The sequence below is a fragment of the Globicephala melas genome, chromosome 3, assembly GCF_963455315.2.
Source record: "Globicephala melas chromosome 3, mGloMel1.2, whole genome shotgun sequence".
NCBI classification, from domain to species: domain Eukaryota; kingdom Metazoa; phylum Chordata; class Mammalia; order Artiodactyla; family Delphinidae; genus Globicephala; species Globicephala melas.
The window spans coordinates 34,564,868-34,587,251 of NC_083316.1; the positions used below are offsets into that span (position 1 = coordinate 34,564,868).

The 22,384-nt window shown below is 37.5% G+C and overlaps 1 protein-coding gene across 4 annotated transcripts in view; it reads left to right on the forward strand.

The window, feature by feature from the left end:
* Positions 1–210: 210 nt before the first annotated feature.
* The window catches only part of FBXO4 (F-box protein 4), a 39,180-nt gene continuing 17,006 nt past the window's right edge, over positions 211–22,384 (forward strand). The window contains exons 1-7 of one of the 4 annotated variants that reach the window (XR_009563273.2): positions 211–404; positions 2,366–2,601; positions 4,646–4,866; positions 8,629–8,704; positions 8,815–8,990; positions 12,812–12,987; positions 13,388–13,585. Coding sequence is in view for 3 of the 4 variants with exons in the window: in XM_030882019.2 (XP_030737879.1) it covers positions 216–404; positions 2,366–2,601; positions 4,646–4,866; positions 8,629–8,704; positions 8,815–8,990; positions 12,812–12,987; positions 13,388–13,477 (1,164 nt within the window). In the remaining variant the exon portion in view is untranslated. The other 3 variants (XM_030882019.2, XM_030882020.2, XM_060295415.2) reach the window with 3 other exon arrangements.

Genomic DNA, 22,384 nt, shown 5'->3' on the forward strand with positions numbered 1-22,384 from the left:
GCTCAACTGGGAACCACGCTCAATCGGGCCATCTCTCAGTTCTGTCCCCGTCTCTGGAGGCCTCTCCACTGGGGGTGCGGGGTCTGGGGGGGGATGGAGGCGGCAACAGGGGGTGGGGGAAGGGAGGGAGCGGAGGCGGGGCGGGGCGGGGCGGGGAGCTGGGGACGGACACGCCGGCGTCACCCTGCGGCGCGTCACGTGCGGCGTCGGCAGCCATGGCGGGAAGCGAGCCGCGCAGCGGAGGCGTCACCCGTCAGCCTCACCACAGCGACTGGGGCCTCCTGGAGGCTGCCTTCCTCAGCGGCTGGAGGAACTTCTGGCAGTCGGTGGGCAAGGAGAGGGCGGCTCCGAGGTCCTCCCCGGAGGAGGCGGACGAGGAGGCCAGCTCGCTAACGCGGCTGCCGGTGAGCGTCGGCCGCCACCCGCGGAGGACCGCGGGCAGGGCCGGGAGGGGCGCTCGCCGGGGCGGCCTCTGGGGGCCGCGGCGGCGGGGGGGGAGCCTCCCTGGGCTCGGCCTGTGTCTGGCCCCGTCCCTGCAGCCATTCCGGGCAGTGTCATCACCTGGGGGCAGCAGTTGAGCAGAAACGCCTTGGCGTTGACCCGTGGTGCCCCGCAGCTGGGCCGAAGGTCGCCCCGAAACTCACCTGCAGGTTGTGCCCTGGCAAGCAGCCAGGTCACCCTCCGGTCTTCTACCCCCAAAACAGGTCTAGGGACTGGGGCACCCTGAACATCAGGTTAAGGAAACGCGGAGACCATGCCAGACGTTCTGGAAATCATGGAAAGCGTCCAGTGTCTTGTGTTCTCAGCATCTATCATCCCAGCTTCCATGTACCGAAACACCTGGCGGTCCCGCAAAACACGCACTCTCCTAGGATTTTGCGACTGTTATCTTACCTGTATTTCAAGTGACAAAACTGACAATTGAAAGTAAATGACTAGGGATTTCCCTGGCGGTCCAGTGGTTAAGACTTCACTTTCCACTGCAGGGGATGCAGGTGGATCCCTGGTGGGGAGCTAAGATCCCACATGCCTCTGGCCAAAAAACCAAAACATAAACAGAAGCAGTATGGTAACAAATTCAATAAAGACTTTAAATATGGTACACATCAAAAATGCGGGAAAGTAAATGACTAAGTTACAAGGGCCTCAAGTTACAGCAGGCCACGAGAATTACACACATTTTTCATTGTTAAACTTTTCAGGTAGATAGGAAAACGGAGAGAGGAGAATTTCTTAGAAATTATTAAAATGCTGTATCTCAGCTGGACTGTTGACTCTCTGAGGTCCATCAGAAATTAAAAAACTGCAGGCTTAGGTTGCCTCCATAGTTCTCCTTGCAGAGGTTCTCTGAAATAACAGATTTTACAGAAGAACTCAGGTGACAGATTTACTCTTTGATTTGATGTAATGATAAAATCAGAAGTTTGTCCGCTTGATAAAGATTTTATTTTGAAGAATAAATTATTTCATTAAGCAGTTCATTCAAATAAATGGTGGGGCAGAATATCCATAAGGAAAAATTAAATGAAGTGCTTATTTTACTTGAAAAATACCAGAACAATGGGAGGTATTTCAGGAATGTTTCGATGTGTCAAAAATGAAATGTTCATTATGATTCTGTCCTGAGACAGGAAATAACTTCAGCATGATAGATTTCATCATTAAAAATAATGACTGTTGAATTCCCTGGTGGTCCAGTGGTTAAGACTGTGCTTCCACTGCAAGGGGCACAGGTTCCATCCGTGGTCAGGGAAGTTCCACATGCCGTTGCAAAAAAAAAAAAAGACTGTTAAGTTGATTTTTTGTTATTTAGTATAAAAACTGTTAATTTTGTAATTTATCATGATTTAATTATTCAAATGATACACTGTTCAGTTGACCTTTGGTTTCCTAGTATAATATAATTATTTATTTGTAATTATTTATTTATTTTTTTAATATAAATTTATTTATTTTTGGCTGCATTGGGTCTTCATTGCTGTGCGTGGGCTTTCTCTAGTTGCGGTGAGCGGGGGCTACTCTTCATTGAGGTGCGCGCGCTTCTCATTGCGGTGGCTTCTCCTGTTGCGGAGCACGGGCTTTAGGAGTGACGGCTTCAGTAGTTGTGGCTTGCAGGCTCTAGAGTGCAGGCTCAGTAGTTGTAGCGCACGGGCTTAGTTGCTCCGCGGCATGTGGCATCTTCCAGGACCAGGGCTCGAACCCGTGTTCCCAGCATTGGCAGGCGGATTCTTAACCACTGCGCCGACAGGGAAGTCCCTGTAATTTATTATTTTTAAAAGTCCCTGTAATGTATTATTTAAAAAAACTTTTTACCAAGATAAATTATTCATTCCTTTAACCTACTTGCTGCTTCCCTCTGTTTCAGATTGATGTACAGCTATATATTTTGTCATTTCTTTCACCTCATGATCTGTGTCATTTGGGAAGTACAAGTCATTATTGGAATGAAACCGTACGAGATGCAATTCTGTGGAGATATTTTCTGTTGCGGGATCTTCCTTCTTGGTCTTCTGTTGACTGGAAGTCTCTTCCAGATCTAGAAATCTTAAAAAAGCCTATATCTGAGGTCACTGATGGTGCATTTTTTGACTACATGGCAGTGTAAGTATCTAGTTTTATGAATTAAAAAGAAGATATTAAATTTGACTATATTACAAGTCAGTAGTCTAAGTTAGTCTTGGCCCTCCTACTAATTTGTTGCATGAATTTTGAGTCTGAGTGTCCTTTTGTAAAAATTGGGGGTTAGGTAAAATAACTTCCTTCATAGAACCCTTTTAGCGTTCACATTTTGTTATTTCCCTGTAGTACCTAAGTAGAGTATTTGAATAATTATAGATAGTTTATATGGCAAGAAGTAAAACACTTCTTAAAATTTTCATTATCTTTAGAACACTTGTCATTTTGTTAAAATAAATACTTTTCCATGTCCAGAGAAGGAAAAGCCAGAGTTCAGACAGGAGTTCTTTTGCATGGAAGAAAACCATTCTTAAGTTTATGGGAAATAAGATTTTGTTATCACCCAAATGCATTGACATTTTCGAATATCATGTATTAGAATTAATTTTGTTGAGCAACTATAGTGTATTGGATTCTATGATGGATGTTTTATGTATGTTTACTTATTTAATTCTCACGCAATAAGAAGGTATTTTCCTTGTGTTATGGATGTGGAATGAAGATTCTGCATGGTTATGGATTTGTCTAAGGTCGCATAATTTGTAAGGGACTGTAATGTCGTTAGTTCTGGATATAACCTGTTTTATTAAGAGCCCCAAATTTAAGGCATTGTAAGTAAAATTTAAAGAATATTTGTGCGTTAGGTAAGAATTGTTTTCCTGTGGTAGATTTAATAGCTACATGTGGGACTTTTTTTCATATTTTAAGTTATTCAGAATCTTTCCTTATTCCAATACAGATGCCATTACATCAAGTCTTGTGAGACTACTTGATTAGAATATACATGTATGTAATTTTAACAAGTGCTACTGTACTCTCACTTGCTAGTGTTACCTCTTCATTGTCCCACAGCCAACCATAACATCAAGTGTTTCTGTGTGCTGTGGAACCACATTTTCCTAGGGATAGTAATAATCGTAATAACGACCATTTGTGATCATATAAATTATTTCTGATCCTTACGACCCTGGATTGATTGTTATTGTTCAAATAATGCAGATGAAAAAACTGAAGTTTAGACTATAAGTGGCTTATGTGACTAATTAAAGTGGTGAGGCTTGGCCAGATCTACATAGCTGCAAAGTTCTTTTTTTTTTCCTTCTTGAATTACAAGGTTCCCAAGTAAAGATGATTGTCTTGTAACGTTAGTTGTTGTCTTAACCAGCTCGATTTAAAGGACTTTAGGTTTTATTTTGATTTGAGTAACTTTGTTTTAATTTTTGATAACATGTTGAATTGCTAGTTTAGAAATTTATAGCTATTGAAAAAGTTGAGTCGTTTCTTCCACATGATTCTTAGTTTGCCAGGTTACCTATAAGGAACATTTGAGCTGCCCTGTGATTAATACTTATTGAACTGTTACTGTTAATAGAAGTACCCTAAGAAATTTGGTTATATTGGTAGCTTCAGTAATTTTTTTTTCTTTTTTATCTCTAGGGACATTTATACTAACTATGTAGTTTATGTTTAGTACAGGGTTTCTCAGTCTTGGCACTATTGACATTTTGGACCAGATGTTATGGGAACTGTCTTTTGTGTGCATTGTACGATGTTTAACAGCATCCCTGGACTCTAGACCTTAGGAAATGTTCCCTGGGGGTGCAAAATCTCCCCAGGTTGAGAATCACTGCTTTATGTAGTGAATTTTAAGCATTGAAACACGTGTTAGACCAAGTGTTTCATGAGAGAATCTAAATGAAAAATTAGAAAGTAAGTAACTGATTCCCAAGGAAGACCTCCTCAGCTACTAGACCACTACTACTCCCATAGCATCTTGTGCTTTTTTCTGTCATGGAACTCGGCATACGTATTATAATGGTGCCTGTCCTCCACTGCCCTTCATGAGGATTGGGACTGTATAATCATTATATCCCTTTTGTCTAGCAAGTTCTCAATACATTATATATTGTTTAATGAATAACTGGCTAAGTGTTTGTGTTAATTTTCTAATTGTGACAATTTTATACAGCTATAAAATGTGCTGTCCATATGCAAGAAGAGCCTCAAAATCTAGCCGTCCTATGTATGGAGCTGTCACCTCATTTTTACACTCATTGATCATTCAGAATGAACCACGATTTGCCATGTTTGGACCAGGTTTGGAAGAACTAAATACATCTTTGGTGTTGAGCTTGATGTCTTCCGAGGAGCTTTGCCCAACAGCTGGTTTGCCTCAGAGGCAGATTGATGGTAATTTTCATGTTAATCTACAGTACATAATAATTCAAACACTTTGAGCTTGACTCTAATGTTAAATAGAAAGAAATTAGTTTTTAAATTAATTAACTCTTTGTTGTAATGAAATATACTAATTTGGTGCATGGGAGCCCTCAGGTCTCTGTGGACTGAAAGAATTAATTTACTTTTTATAAGAGGTAAGCTTTCTCTTACTTTCTCAGTCCAGAATATGAGATTATGTGAAAGCAAATTGTATGTTGTCAAAATGTTATATTTGTTTGCTATAAAGCAGAAACTAACACACCACTGTAAAGCAATTATACTCCAATCAAGATGTTATAAAAAAGTTATATTTGTACATTTACCATATTTTAAAAGAATGTTAACAGCAAAATCCATTCAGCACCTACTATATGCAGAGTACTTTGATATATATTGGAATTTCAAAAAAGAGCTAAATTATCACCTTACCTTTATTTCTATGATAAACAATAGCAACAACAGCCATGTAGTTAGTTTCGTAAGCAGGATGTATAATAAACATGCATAACAGTGTAAACTAGCTTGTGCTTTACTTAATTCATTTATTGAGAGTACCTATTAGATACTAAAGATGCAGAGATTTAAAACAAACAACATCAGAAATCTCCTGTTTGCCCTGAAAGGTACTTGGTCTAAAGGAGGGCAGAGACATGTATACAGGTGATTAGAATGTGGTGTAATTAGCTCCTGTGTAGAAAGGTAAGGGTCAGAGAAGGCTCTGCATTGAACCTGATGCCTTACATGAGTCAATAGGATAAGTAGGGGTAGGCCATCAAAAAAAAGGGTAAAATATTCTAAGCAGTGAGAACTACATTTCTAAAATCCCAGAGTTCTGAGTGTGCATGACACACTTGAAGTAGCTTTGTGTGTCCAGAGTGGGGCCAGGTGAGAAGACGCTTGTATGTCAAGCATTTGTTGAAGGATTTTAAGCAGAGAAGTAAGATGATCAAGATGGCATTTTGGATAGATCACTCTGGCTCCTGAGTGGAGAACTGATTAGAAGTTAAGAAACCACTACAATATTGTGATAAAAATATGAAGGATATAGAATTGACTCAATGTGTGTTAGCAGTAATACGGATAATTCCTGGTTTTTGGTCTGATTTTCATATTGGATGATGGTGCCATTCACTAGGTTAAGGAAACACAGGAGGAAGAGAAACTTTTGATACAAGTAGAGATGCCTGCTATAAGCTAGCCACTTGAATGGAAGCTCCATTAGGGCAGAAATCTTGTCAGCTTTATTCTTAGCTGTGGTGCCAGGCACATAGTAGGCATTCAATATACATTTGATGAGTGAATGAACGAATGACTTTATGGATTACTTTATGCATCCATATCTCAAGAGAAAGATCTGGGCTAGAAATGAAGATTTGGGAATCATATGAAGTCCACATGGACTTGGAAGTTTCTGACGATAGAGAGGAATATTGTAAGCTAGGTGCTGAAATCATTGAACGTTTGGAGGAAGGGGTTATCAAACGGAGATTCATAAATGACAAGGTTAAGGACAGGAGATGGTATTACAGCTAAATGGTGTGTGTGTCTCAGAGAGATGGAGTTTTTTCAAGAGGGTTGGTGAGTAATGGTTAAGACATGGCATTGAGGAGTAAAGAGACCATTCACCTCATCTCTTTACCCTGAGATGTGAGAGAATAGGTAACTTTGTTACTTGAGACCCCACTGTTAAGAGAAGTGGCACCTAGGGACAGGCTAGTTTCAGGTAGGGCCATGAGGTGGAAGGAACCCTTCAAGAAGAGGTTGGGGATATGGGGAAATTTGCTGATAGTGAAATGGCAATTTCATTCTCCAGACAGCAGCTGGAGTGATTGTTTGAAATTGCCCATCTAATTGTGCCTCAGACCCTGCAAGGTCAGGGAAGAGTGGAGGGATGAGTCATTGGCAAGGTGGGGCAAAACAACATGAGAATCATACTGGGCTGAGGTTAGATGTGTTGAGAGGGTAATTTCTGGAAGTTAAACTGATGTAAACAAAGATTAGAGACATGGTAGAATTTGTTTCTGTGATCTCTCTGGGGAGGCCCCTGGTGGCGGGAGGACTAGGGCCACTTTGCCTGGGATGCTTGCAGTCCCAGCCACCAAGATCTCTATATATGTGTTGCCCAGAATGGTGACATAAGATGGCACGGTGTAGCTGCTTTAAATACCTAGAGTGGTTATGCAGGGATTAAGGATATGAAAGATGGAGTTGTCCTAATGAGGTAAGTAGAGGCCAGATTATATTAAAATTTTGTTTATCTGAAGAGCAGGGGCTTTGAAGGGAAGAGATGTAATTAAAAGCATTTTAAAGCAATCTCTCCAGCTGCTGTCATAAGAATGGATAGTAGGGGGCAGAAGTGGATTTAGGAGACTAGTTAGAAATGATTACAGAAGTACAGGTGAGAGATAATAATTTAAACTAAAAGGTGGGGGTGAGGATGGAGAGAAGTAGACAGATCTAAGAGGACATTTATATAGTAAAAAGAGGTAAAGCCAAGGAAGAGGAAAAGGATCTTTCCAGGAGGCAAGAGGAGAATCAGCCCCGTAGTGTTAACACAGCCAAAGGAGGGAAGGAGTTAAGAAAGAAGGACAAATGACAATGTTGAATAATTTAGGTATAAAATAGTAAGAAGCGGGCTTCCCTGGTGGCGCAGTGGTTGGGGGTCCGCCTGCCGATGCAGGGGACGCGGGTTCGTGCCCCGGTCCGGGAGGATCCCGCATGCCGCGTAGTGGCTGGGCCCGTGAGCCATGGCTGCTAAGCCTGTGTGTCCGGAGCCTGTGCTCCGCAACGGGAGAGGCCACGGCGGTGAGAGGGACGCGTACCGCAAAAAAAAAAAAAAAAAAAAATAGTAAGAAGCTAGTGTTTAGCACCTGTTACTTACCAGTCACTCCGTAGGTGTTTTACATATGTGATCTCATTTAATGCTTACAATAACCCTAAAAAGTGTGTATTATTTCTATATTTTGATGTCAAAGCAGGCTCACAGAAACATGGGCATATGTGGCAAATTCAGGATTCTAGCCCAAGTCCAATTCAAAATTTCAGTGTCTGCCATATTTCCTCAGTTTTCTAAGGTGCCATGAATTTAAAAACAGCTTTTCAGAGTGGGGAAAAAAAGCCATTTGGTTGAATGTGTACGTGGAGTATAAGACTAATGAGAAACATAAAAGAAGTGAAACTAAGCCTTAGTATTGAGGATAAATAGTAGTAGCTGTTGCGATGCAGCTGCTACTGAGAGGATGATGATAAAGTTAATGATGATAGTGATGATGGTATGAAAAGGAATGTTAGGGCTTCCCTGGTGGCGCAGCGGTTGAGAGTCCGCCTGCCGACGCAGGGGACACGGGTTCGTGCTCCGGTCCGGGAGGATCCCACATGCCGCGGAGCGGCTGGGCCCGTGAGCCATGGCCGCTGAGCCTGCGCATCCGGAGCCTGTGCTCCGCAACGGGAGAGGCCGCAGCAGTGGGAGACCTGCGTACCGCAAAAAAAAAAAGGAATGTTAAAGTCTAGCAGTTTTTTCTTCTATATCCATAGTTTATTACTATGTGAATGAAAATTGCTTACGGCATCTTTTCTTCAACACAAACATTTCATTTTATTCCAAAGCTATATGTATCACTTGTCATAGTTTTTCATTTACTCTTTTTACTTATACCAGGTAATTTTTTTCATTCTCATCTTTTGCTGTCTTTATTAATGACTTGTTTTGATAACTGTAATTTTCTCCTTTAGGTATTGGATCAGGAGTCAGTTTTCAGTTGAGCAACCAACATAAATTCAACATCCTAATATTATATTCAACTACAAGGTAAGGCTACCTACTTGGCAACCTATCTGAGACATCAGTAATGGAATATTTTAGGGGGGTGAAGTCTGTTTAGTGTCTGTTTATGTTCTGTATTTACATTTTTCTTATAGAAAGGAAAGAGATAGAGCAAGAGAAGAACATACAAGTGCAGTTAACAAGATGTTCAGTATACAGAATGAAGGGGATGATCAACAGGGAAGCCGGTACAGTGTAATTCCACAAATTCAGAAGGTGTGTGAAGTTGTTGATGGGTTCATCTATGTTGCAAATGCTGAAGCTCATAAAAGTAAGTATTATTTTCTTTTTAAAAGTGCCTTCTTTGCAAAGCAAATAAGAAAGTATGTTTTTAGGCTTTACTGTGGCTTGTTAAGAATATCATGGCTAATTTTATCAATGTGATTCTGTTATTACTGTTAATATTGGATTCCCAAAACTTGATGTGCATTAGGATCACTGAAGGATCTTGTTAAAAACGCAGCTGCCTGATTCCTACCCTGGTGGATTATGACTCATAGATTTGGGTTGTGTTTTGGGCATCTGTTTTTTTAACAAGCTTTACAGAATTCTGATGCACACCGAAGTTTGATACTATAACTACATAGTGTTTTTTTGTTGTTGTATGCTTCTACACTTTTTGTTATTGGTGTTTTGTCTGCTTTTGGCCCTATTCAAATAATTTATGCAGGTAAATGAAAAATTTTACCTTTATTTTAATTATCCAGATAGTAGAGAGATGTGTGGGGTGGAGTGTTTACTTTAAGTAGATTAGTTAAGAACACTATCCATATATTCTGAATAATTGCCATTCACAGTGTGATAAATAGCATGAAAATAGAATATTATTGGGCCACAAGCCAGTATTGTAATTTCTTTCCCAAATCCTCTGTGAATAAGATAGGGTATAAATATACAATATATTATTCTCACTCGGAACAAGATAGCAGCATCCCACTGCTGAAAGAATTTACAGTTTATGGTGCACTGAAATTAACTATAGCAACAAAAGGCAAATGCAGCTCAATTACTGACTAGCTGGACTCATCCCACTGCATTAATGGCCTAACAGAAGAATCGTGTCCATTTCTAGAAGTAAATCCTTTACCTCAGTCTCTTCTGTTCTTCCACATAAAACATCTGGTGTTAAATTAAAAATTATAAGATACAAAAAAATATCAAAATGAAATGACCCATTGTCAAGTGATAAAGCATTCGATGGAATTAGACACAGAGATGGCCTGGATGTTAGCCCTCTCAGAAAGAGACATTAAAAGAACTATGATTAATATGTTAAAGAATCTAGTGGAAAAGATGGACAATATATGTGAACAAATAGGGATTTTCAGCAGAGAGAAGGAAGCTATGAAAAAGTAAAATGGGAATGCTAAATATGAAAAATATGATAACAGGTGAACAGTTCCTTCAGTGGACATATTAACAAAGGAAACCTTTTGTGAATGTGAAGATAGATCAATTGAAATTACCCAAATTAAAACAAAAAGACAAAAAAGAGTAGGGGTGGAGGACAAAACATTCAAGAGCTGGGGGAACCTATTAAGTGATCTAACTCAGGGGTTGGCATTTTCTTAAAGGTCCATATAGTAAATATTTTAGACATGTGAGCCATACAGTATGTCACAGTTACTCACCTCTGCTATTATAGTGCAAAAGTAGCCATAGACAGTTTGCAAATGAATGGACATGGCTGTTTCACAAAGAAATTTATTTATAAAAACAGATCTTCAGAGTGTGGTATGCTGACCCCTGATTCAATTTATATGTGATTGGAGTCCCAAAACATGAAAGGAGTAAGAACAGGGAAAAAGAAATTTCTGAACAGATAATGACCAAAACTATTTCAAAATTACTGAAAGAGAATAAACCACAGATCCAAGATTCACAAAGAACTCCAAACCTGATAAATAAAAAATACAGATACATCATAGCCAAACTGATGAAAACCAAAGGTAAAGAGAATATCTTGAAGGCAACCAGAGCAAAACAAAACATACATATAGAGGGCCAAAGATAAGGACAGAGACTTTCTGACAGAATTTTGCTGTAAGCCAGAAGGTAATGAAGGGAAATCTTTATAGTATTCAAGGGGGAGGAAATCTAATACCCAGCAAACACATCTTTCAGAAATGAAGGCAAAATCAACACTTTTTTCAGACAAACAAAATCTGAGAACGTTCAGTCAGCAGATTTGTATAATGAGAAATATTAAAGGAAACTCTTCAGGCAGAAGAATATGATACCAGGTAGAAAACTGCATCTACAAAAAGAAATGAAGAACCTTGGGATATAAACAATATAGCTATACATAAAATATTTTTTTCTAATTTTAATTTATTTATCATTATGTAAAGGATAAACAGTAACAATGTATTATGGGCTTATGATATTTTTTAAATAAAATATATTGTAACAATATTACACAGCATGGAAAGGCAGAAATGGAAATATAGTATTATGAGGTTCTATATGTGAAGTTATATAATACTTTTTAAAAGTAGACTGTTAGGGACTTTCCTGGTGGCACAGTGGTTAAGAATCCACCTGTCAATGCAGGGGACATGGGTTCGAGCCATGGGCTGGGAAGATCCCACATGCCATGGAGCAACTGAGCCCGTGTGCCACAACTACTGAGGCTGCGCTCTAGAGCCCACGAGCCACAACTACTGAGCCCATGTGCCACAACTACTGAAGTCCACGTGCCTAGAGCCCATGCTCTGCAACAAGAGAAGCCACCACAATGAGAAGCCTGCACACCGCAACGAAGAGTAGCCCCCGCTCGCCACAACTAGGGAAAGCCTGCACGCAGCAACGAAGACCCAAATGCAGTCAAATAAATAAATAAAATAAAAACTAAACAAAGAAGTAGACTGTTGTAAGTTTAAAATATACATTGTAAATCCTTGAGCAACCACTAAAAAGAAGTGTAACAGAGGTATAGTTAAATAAGCCAGTAGTGAAGATAAAATGGAATCATTAAAAAAGTCAGTTCAAAAGAAGGCAGGAAAAGGAACAAAGAATAGATGGAACAAGTCAAAATTCAATAGGTATATGATAGATTTAAATGTACTGTGTTGATAATTACATTAAATGTTTATTTGTTTTCTATTAATATGTAACAAATTACTGCCAACCTAGTGGCTTAAAACAACATCTGTTTATTAGCTCAGAGTTCTCTATGTCTGAAATCTTGAGCACAGCATGGCTGGGTTCTCAGCCTAGGTCTCAGAGGCTGAAATTAGGGTGTCAGATGGGTTACATCCCTTTCTGGAGGCTCTAGGGAAAAATCTGCTTTCTAGCTCACTCAGTTATTGGCTGAATTCAGCTCCTTACTGTTGTATGGCTGAGATCCCTGTTTCCTTGCTGGCTGTCAGCTTGGGGCAGCTCTCAGCTTCACAGGCCATCGTCATTCCTTGTCATGTGACTCCCTCTGTCTTCAAATCCAGCAATGGAGAGTCTCTCTCACTAGGTAGAATCTCATCTGTTTTAAGGGATCACCTGATTAGGTTAGGCTCACTGAGTTTAATCTCCCTTTCTTGAAGTCAGCTGTGTCTTATAGTATAGCCTAATCATGTCAGTGATAATCCCACTGTATTAACAGATTCCTCCCACACTCAGAGGAGAAGGGATTATACTGGGGTATGAGTCATTGGGGTCATTTTAGAATTCTGCCTACCACAAAATGTCAGTGATTTACACTCCAATGAAAGGCAGAGATTTTCAGTTTGGATAAAAAAGCTAGACTCAATTATATGTTTAAATTTTGGAAACTATGGCCTTTGAAAGAAAGGATAGTGACAGCTACAGAATTTGTGAGAGGAAAATATCTATATCAAAGTATTTTTGCTTTTAAACCATAGAAACATCTGAGTGGTACTGTTTTTGTGCTCTCTGATTTCACCTAAATTCTTGTCCTTGCAAGGCTGATTAATGTAGTTTTACGAAAGATCAGTAAATGAACACAGCAATAGAGGCAGTTTGTTATGTTTGGATCCTGGTAATTTTTTGCTTCCCTTGTTTTGTTAGTTTTTAATTTTATTATTTTTTAAGTCATTACAAGTAATGCAAATTAAGGGTTTTGACTACATTCCTTAGGACATGAATGGCAAGATGAATTTTCTCGTATTATGGCAATGACAGATCCAGCTTTTGGATCTGCAAGAAGACCAATGCTGGTTTTATCTTGTATTTCTCAAGCTAATGTAAAAAGAATGCCCTGTTTTTATTTGGCCCATGAGCTGCGTCTGAATCATCTAAGCCACCCATGGATGGTAAGGTACAATTTTCTCTGGTGAGAAAAATCTCATTTTATTTTTCACTCTACTTTCTAATTGATTTTTATTTTTAAAATTCTTTTCTACTCATTCTCTTTAATAAAATAACATTCTAAAAGTCAGTTTTAGTAGCTTAATTTGTGGGAGATATTTGGTATCAAAGCTGACCTCTGAGATAAGTAATAAACCTCATATTGGTAGTAATTATAAGACAGAAGAGAAGATGATATTTTATAATCTAAGCTCTCTAGAAGACCAAACTTGAGTGACTCACCCAAAGTCTATTGGGATCTTTTTAGTCCTGTTCTTTTTTGAGTGTCCAGGAAAATGTCCCACTTAATTATAAGATTTTTCACTCAGTTTCTTATTGACAGTAATCTCTTTTATTTGCTCATAGGTCCAGGATACAGAGGCTGAAACTTTAACTGGTTTTTTGAATGGCATTCAGTGGATTCTTGAAGAAGTAGAATCTAAGCATGCAAGATGATCCTCCTTTTAGACCTTGGGAACTGAAAGAAAGCATTTGGAACTTGTTACTAAGGTCGTGATGTGGATATTTGCTCAAGTCAGCTCATTCAGCCCTGCCTTTTTGCAGGTAGGGTTTATATTGGACAGCTGTAGCTACTCTATTTTTTAATATAATTTTTACTTTTTACCTTAATTACAAGAAAAAAGTTTCAGTGCTAGCATTTGGCCCTAAAATGAACCTTTTAATATTTTAAAATAACTTGTATATACATATATATATTTTTTTTAATATTAAATTCTGGAAAAACAAGTTTATGCCTCTCTCATTCTTTGTGGTTTCTCTTCTTTTCGTTTCAAAGATTGCTATAGTGGGGAATAGCAAATTTACTAAGCTTTCAATAGGTTATTTTCAAAGGTCCTTAACTGGTTATCAAAAAATAAGTTTCTATCTATTTTTAATAAATGTACTATTTAAAACTGAATATTCACTGGAATTTCATTTACTATTATGGCCATACAACTTCTGTTTCTTTTCTGAAACAGTAGGAATTAACTTTGTATCATATTCAATACTAATTCAGTGAAAATAACTGGAAATTCTTGCTCTTTTCAAATAACTTTGAAAGCTCATGAGGTGCTAAAGCCAAATTTTATTCCTTACTCATAGAGGAAATATTCCAGAGACGCTCATGATCATATGACCTCCTATTCACTAATTGCTTGCACTTTGCAGAGGAAACATTACAGTCCTCCTATCTCGTTGGAATTGAAGAATTTTTAAATTATAATTTAAAAAGCATAATATTCTTAGTGGTGCTGCACCCAAGATACAGCCTCCATCCTGTGAGCAGGTGCCGTTTCAAAGAAAGTAGCTGTCACATCTTGGGTGCACTTATCCAGAACTTAGCTTCAGCACTTGTATAGTTGGGGGCAGAGTGAGAAATGCCGACATTCTGCTCCTCCTAGGAAGGTTGCCCTCTGACTCGGAGAGAGAGTGCTGTTTCCTCGGCTGCCCCAGTCTAGAATGGAGTTTCTTCTTTCTGAGCTGGAGGAGGGAAGGAGGGGAGTGGGTCTTGGTTCAAATCCCACAGACTCTTACTGAGTTTTAGTATATATATATATTTGAATAAATGTTTCTTCATTTGCTGTATGCTCTTAGGACCATTTACAGAGATTTTAATGATTTTTTTGGTAGTCCATTTTTGTCTTTATTTTATTTTTTAATGATTTTAAAAACTTAATTTTCTCCAGTTTCTCTAGGGAGCCATTACATGGAACTCTTCATTCTGTTATGCCAAAAGTAGATCTACTCTCCCCTTTTTTTAATTATATGTAGTTATGTTACCTCATTCATTCCTGATGTTGGTAGTTTATGTCTTTTTTCTTCATGATCAGTCTGGCTAGAGTTTTATTGATTTTATTATTCTCAAGAACCAGCTTTAGGATTTATTGATTTATTCTATATTCTGTTTCATTGATTTATGCTCTAATCTCTATTTTTCTGCTTTTTAAATGTAAAAAAATTTTTTTAATTTCATCTTCCCTTTTTTAGATTATTAAGGTACAGACTTAGGTCACTGATTCTATTTCTTTTTTTTTTTTTAACATCTTTATTGGAGTATAATTGCTTTACAATGGTGCGTTAGTTTCTGCTTTATAACAAAGTGAATCAGTCATACATAAACATATGTTCCCATATGTCTTCCCTCTTGCGTCTCCCTCCCTCCCACCCTCCCTATCCCAGCCCTCCAGGCTGTCACAAAGCACCGAGCCAATATCCCTGTGCCATACAGCTGCTTCCCACTAGTTATTTACCTTACTACGTTTGTTAGTGTGTATATGTCCATGACTCTCTCTCGCCCTGTCACAGCTCACCCTTCCCCCTCCCCATAACCTCAAGTCCGTTCTCTAGGAGGTCTGCGTCTTTATTCCTGCCTTACCCCTAGGTTCTTCATGACATTTTTTTTCTTAAATTCCATATATATGTGTTAGCATAAGGTATTTGTCTTTTTCTTTCTGACTTACTTCACTCTGTATGACAGACTCTAGGTCTATCCACCTCATTACAAATAGCTCAATTTCGTTTCTTTTTATGGCTGAGTAATATTCCATTGTATATATGTGCCACATCTTCTTTATCCATTCATCCGTTGATGGGCACTTAGGTTGTTTCCATCTCCGGGCTATTGTAAATAGAGGTGCAATGAACATTTTGGTACATGACTCTTTTTTTTTTTTTTTTTTTAACATCTTTATTGGAGTATAATTGCTTTACAATGGTATGTTAGTTTCAGCTTCACAACAAAATGAATCAGTTACATATATACATATATTCCCATATCGCTTCCCGCTTGCGTCTCCCTCCCTCCCACCCTCCCTATCCCACCCCTCCAGGCGGTCACAAAGCACCGAGCTGATCTCCCTGTGCTATGCGGCTGCTTCCCACTAGCTATCTACCTTATGTTTGGTAGTGTATATATGTCCATGCCTCTTTATCGCTTTGTCACCGTTTACCCTTCCCCCTCCCCATAGCCTCAAGTCCATTCTCTAGTAAGTCTGTGTCTTTATTCCTGTTTCACCCCCTAGGTTTTTCATGACATTTTTTTTTCTTAAATTCCATATATATGTGTTAGCATACGGTATTTGTCTCTCTCTTTCTGACTTACTTCACTCTGTATGACAGACTCTAGGTCTATCCACCTCATTACAAATAACTCAATTTCGTCTCTTTTTATGGCTGAGTAATATTCCATTGTATATATGTGCCACATCTTCTTTACCCATTCATCCGATGATGGACACTTAGGTTGTTTCCATCTCCAGGCTATTGTAAATAGAGCTGCAATGAACATTTTGGTACATGACTCTTTTTGAATTATGGTTTTCTTAGGGTATATGCCCAGTACTGGGATTGCTGGATCATATGGTAGTTCTATTTGTAGCTTTTTAAGGAACCTCCATACTGTTCTCCACAGTGGCTGTATCAATTTACATTCCCACCAACAGTGTAAGAGGGTTCCCTTTTCTCCACACCCTCTCCAGCATTTATTGTTTCTAGATTTTTTGATGATGGCCATTCTGACTGGTGTGAGATGATATCTCATTGTAGTTTTGATTTGCATTTCTCTAATGATTAGTGATGTTGAGCATTCTTTCATGTGTTTGTTGGCACTCTGTATATCTTCTTTGGAGAAATGTCTATTTAGGTCCTCTGCCCATTTTTGGATTGGGTTGTTTGTTTTTTTGTTATTAAGCTGCATGAGCTGCTTATAAATTTTGGAGATTAATCCTTTGTCAGTTGCTTCATTTGCAAATATTTTCTCCCATTCTGAGGGTTGTCTTTTGGTCTTGTTTATGGTTTCCTTTGCTGCGCAAAAGCTTTTAAGTTTCATTAGGTCCCATTTGTTTACTTTTGTTTTTATTTCCATTTCTCTAGGAGGTGGGTCAAAAAGGACCTTGCTGTGATTTATGTCATAGAGTGTTCTGCCTATGTTTTCCTCTAAGAGTTTGATAGTTTCTGGCCTTACATTTAGGTCTTTAATCCATTTTGAGCTTATTTTTGTATATGGTGTTAGGGAGTGATCTAATCTCATACTTTTACATGTAGCTGTCCAGTTTTCCCAGCACCACTTATTGAATAGGCTGTCCTTTCTCCACTGTACATTTCTGCCTCCTTTGTCAAAGGTAAGGTGTCCATATGTGCGTGGGTTTATCTCTGGGCTTTCTATCCTGTTCCATTGATCTATATTTCTGTTTTTGTGCCAGTACCATACTGTCTTGATTACTGTAGCTTTGTAGTATAGTCTGAAGTCAGGGAGCCTGATTCCTCCAGCTCCGTTTTTCGTTCTCAAGATTGCTTTGGCTATTCGGGGTCTTTTGTGTTTCCATACAAATTGTGAAATTTTTTTGTTCTAGTTCTGTGAAAAATGCCCATGGTAGTTTGATAGGGATTGCATTGAATCTGTAGATTGCTTTGGGTAGTAGAGTCATTTTCACAATGTTGATTCTTCCAATCCAAGAACATGGTATATCTCTCCATCTATTTGTATCATCTTTAATTTCTTTCATCAGTGTCTTATAATTTTCTGCATACAGGTCTTTTGTCTCCTTAGGTAGGTTTATTCCTAGATATTTTATTCTTTTTGTTGCAGTGGTAACTGGGAGTGTTTTCTTGATTTCATTTTCAGATTTTTCGTCATTAGTGTATAGGAATGCCAGAGATTTCTGTGCATTAATTTTGTATCCTGCTAATTTGCCATATTCCTTGGTTAGCTCTGGTAGTTTTCTGGTAGCATCTTTAGGATTCTCTATGTATAGTATCATGTCATCTGCAAACAGTGTCAGCTTTCCTTCTTTTCCGATTTGGATTCCTTTTCTTCTCTGATTGCTGTGGCTAAAACTTACAAAACTATGTTGAATAAGAGTGGTGAGAGTGGGCAACCTTGTCTTGTTCCTGATCTTAGTGGAAATGCTTTCAGTTTTTCACCATTGAGGACGATGTTGGCTGTGGCTTTCTCATATATGGCCCTTATTATGTTGAGGAAAGTTCCCGTTGTGCCTACTTTCTGCAGGGTTTTTATCATAAATGGGTGTTGAATTTTGTCGAAAGCTTTCTCTGCATCTATTGAGATGATCATATGGTTTTTCTCCTTCAATTTGTTAATATGGTTTATCACATTGATTGATTTGCGTATATTGAAGAATCCTTGCATTCCTGGAATAAACCGCACTTGATCATGGTGTATGATCCTTTTAATGTGCTGTTGGATTCTGTTTGCTCTCCTTCTCAAACTCTTCCAAAATATAGCAGAGGGAGGAACACTCCCAAACTCATTCTATGATGCCACCATCACCTTGATACCAAAACCAGACAAGGATGCCACAAAGAAAGAAAACTACAGGCCAATGTCACTGATGAACATAGATGCAAAAATCCTCAACAAAATATTATTTATTTTTTGGCCACACCATGCAGCTTGTGATTTTTTTCTAATCTGTCTAGTTTCTTATATCCTTTCATTTTTAAAAAAATTAATCATACTTTTTAGTTCTAAAATTTTCACTGTTTTAGAGCTTCCCTTTTTCTGCTAAAACTCTATCTCTTCATTCATTCTGTCTTTTCCACTACATTCTTTAACATATTTAAATACTTTTTAATAATCATTTTAAACTAATTTCAACTTAGGTCATTTGTGAGCATACCATACCTCTATTAAGTATATTTTCTCTTGATTTGGGGCCCTATTTTTCCTATTTCTTTATATGTATCCTATTTTTAAAAAATATTTATTATAATTATTTTTTTATTTATTTTGGCTGCACCGGGTCTTAGTTGCGGCACGCGAGATCTTTAGTTGCGGCATGCAAACTTCTTAGTTGTGGTGTGCGAACTTTTAGCTGCGACATGCATGTGGGATCTAGTTCCCCAACCAGGGATTGAACCCGGATCTCCTGCATTGGGAGCACAGAGTCTTACCCACTGGACCACCAGGGAAATCTCTATATGTCTCCTGTTTTGAAAAATTATACACAGGGAGTTTTTCCTTAAGAGAATAGTAGATTGTGAAGTAGATAATACTTTTTATTTTGTCTTTTGTTTTTCAGGCAAGTTCAGCCATCCTTTCTTTTTTCATCATTCAGCTAGGTTGACTTGGAGCTGGACCATATCTTTATTTAACTTACTTCTTTTACAAATCAGATCATATCTCTTGTTTCCTTTTGTGCCAATCCCCAATATGTTATGCTACCACCAAGGAGCTGATCTTATTATATTATCACCTGGAAAGGGGTTGGGTTGCCTATATAGTCAGTTTCAGTTCATCTCTAGATGTAATTCCAGCAGGGTCCTGAAACCTAAGCACTGAACAAAAATGTAAGACATTTTTCTGCCCTCTTTGTCTCTTGCCAAAATTCCTGTGGGGGAGAATTGGTGGGCTCAACAACTTGTTTTCACATTTGGAGTTCTTTCATTTACAATATGTTGTGCCAGTCATTTTGTAATTAAAAGCGTCAGTGGTATTTTTCTCATCCAGCATAATCTCTCTTCCTATGACAGAGCTGGTATTCCATCCACAGATACCCAGAATAGGCAATTGGTCCCATAAAAGCAGTGTAGCTCTTTGATCACTAAAATAGCCTGATTCTCTTTGGAATTTAGTTTATTTAGATTTCTTTGTATCTTCTACTCTTTTCTGGCTTCAAGTATAATTTTCATTTTATCCTGTGTTTTCTTGCTGCAATAACAATCTTTCGTGACCTACATTCTGTCTGAAAACAAAACTTTTAGTGGTTTTTACGCTGTGTTTTAAACACCTTATCATCTATGGTCTCATATATTACAATGTTCATTTGTTAAAACATTTTTAAGATTATGTCTACACCCATTATCTGAATTATTATATGTTGTGAAAAGTTCTCACAGTCTCATTTTCCTCATGATTTTCATCATTATTTCATTTTTACTATATAGTATGATGACTTTTTACTGTTTTTTTTTTCTTTTTTGATGGGGTTGTGTTTACGTTCATATTCTTTGATCCTTGGAATAAGTACTAAGCAAATTTGCATAACATACGAGATCTGATTCTTGCTACCAGTCTCATCAAATTAAATTTCCTGTATTTAAAAATCTCTAGCTGCTTATTCTTTCTACACATCTGTATAAGAAGTTGTTAGAAGTAGCATGACTAAGTTATTATGTGCAAAGACCCTAAAACCAGATTGGTTTGGGTTCAAATCTTAACTTTATTATTTTATGATCTTGGGCAAGATTCTTATCTTCTATGTACCTGAGTTTCCCTAATTTAAAATGAAGATAAATAATAGTAGTACCTACCTCATAGGGTTCTTAAGAGTTTTAAATAAATTAAATATTCCTTTGCCAAATTTCTATTTTAACTAAAATTTCTATTTTAAACCTAATAGTTTGTATCTCTTAAGCCCCTCTTAAGCTGCTACCCCTATTATGCTCCTCCCCCCTTTCCTCTCCCCATTGGTAACCCTAGTTTGTTCTCTATATCTGTGAGTCTGCTTCTTTTTAAAATAATATACTATTAAATTAGAAATCTAGACTAATAATTTACTAAATGAAATAGAAAGTAGTAACTGGTAATAAATCATTTGCTACATTGTATGGACTAGTATTATTTCAACCTGATTTTTTGAGGTTATTTTTATGAACATTATTAGAACCATTTGAATTTTTTCTCCTTTGAGCTTTCTGTTCATGCCTTTTGCCCACTTTTATATCAAATTGTTCTTTTTTCCCCTCAAAATTTAAAGGGCTGGGTGTATCAGGGAGACAAATCTATGTCTATGATGTATGTTGGAAGTATTTTTTCCCCTGTTTATCATTTGTCTTCTGACTTTACTTATTGTATTTTGGATGTGCAAAGCTTTTAAAAAATGTAGTCTAATTTATTAACATTTTCTTTTGTTATATATATATTTTGGTAATAGTTAGAAATTCTTTACCAACACCCAGGTTATAAGGGAATTTACCCATATTTCTACTTGTATATACTTGTGTGGTTTCATATATTACACATAAATCTTGGATCCATTTGGAGTGTATTCAGGTATATTGTGAAGTGTGAATTCAATTTTGGCTTTCTCCAAATGAATATTTGATTGTTTCATCATACAGTTGACCCTTGAACAACATGGGGGATGCGGTGCTGACCATCCATGCAGTCAAAAATCCGTGTATTACTTATAGTCAGCTCTCTGTATACGCTATTCCTCCAGTATCCACGATTCCACTTCCATGTAGTAGTAGTAAATACTTTTGAAAAAAAAATCTGCATATAAGTGGATCCATACAGTTCCAACCTGTGTTGTTCAAGGGTCAACTGTAATTTATTAAAAGTGACCATATTCCCCCCAGTGTTTTGAGATACCATCTTATTAGACACTAAATTTGTTCATGTAATCTAATTTAGCCTTGCTTTTCTGTTTCTGTGTTCCTGTTCTAATGCCACACTTGTTACACTTAAAGAGGGGTTTTAACATTTTTGAATATCTGATAGAGCTTGTCCTCCATCATTCCTCTTTTGAAAGGTTTTCTAATATATTCTTAAATATTTATTTTTCAATATGACCTATAATATCAACTTATTTAAAAATTTGTATTTTTTATTGGAAATACTATGTATACCCATGCATAAATATATTACACATATATATAATAACTTGGAGAGAAATTACGTAGTTAGGATGTTGAGTTGTCCCACCCAAGACAATGGATGTGCTTCCATTTATTCAAAACAGAAGTGTTTTCAAGTTTTCCTTATATACATATATTTTGCACATTTTTTGTTAAGTTTATTTTTAAGAATTTTATCTTTATTGTTCCTATTATAAATGGAGTGTTCCCTTAATGTTCTATATTATAGTTATTATTTGTATATGTGAAAGTTATTGATTTCTGTTTATTAAATTTATATCCTACTTTATAGTTTGATTTAGTTTTTTTGATTCCTTTGATTTTCTAGATATAAAGGCATCATCTGCAAATAGGGAGGTTTTACTTCTTATTTTACAGTGTTTAATCTTCTGTGTGATTTTGCTTTGCTAATACTTGTAGTATGTTAAAGAGTAGTGAGACAGTGAACCTCCTTTCTTGCCTTGTTCCTCATCCTGGTGGAAATGCCTCTAGTCAGAGATTTCCCACTATGTAACATATTGGCTTTAGGAGTGATGGTTTAGTAATCATGTTAAGGAAGTATGAATTAAATACTATCTTACTAAGTGCTTTTTTAAAATGAGGGATGGGTGACAAATTTCATCAGAGGTCTTTTTAACACCTATGGTGATAATCATGGTATTTCTCCTTAAATTTTTAATAGGGTGAAATATGTTAGATTAATACTGAACCATTCTGACACTTCTGGGATAAATCTCTCTTGCCTCATATTGTATTATTTTC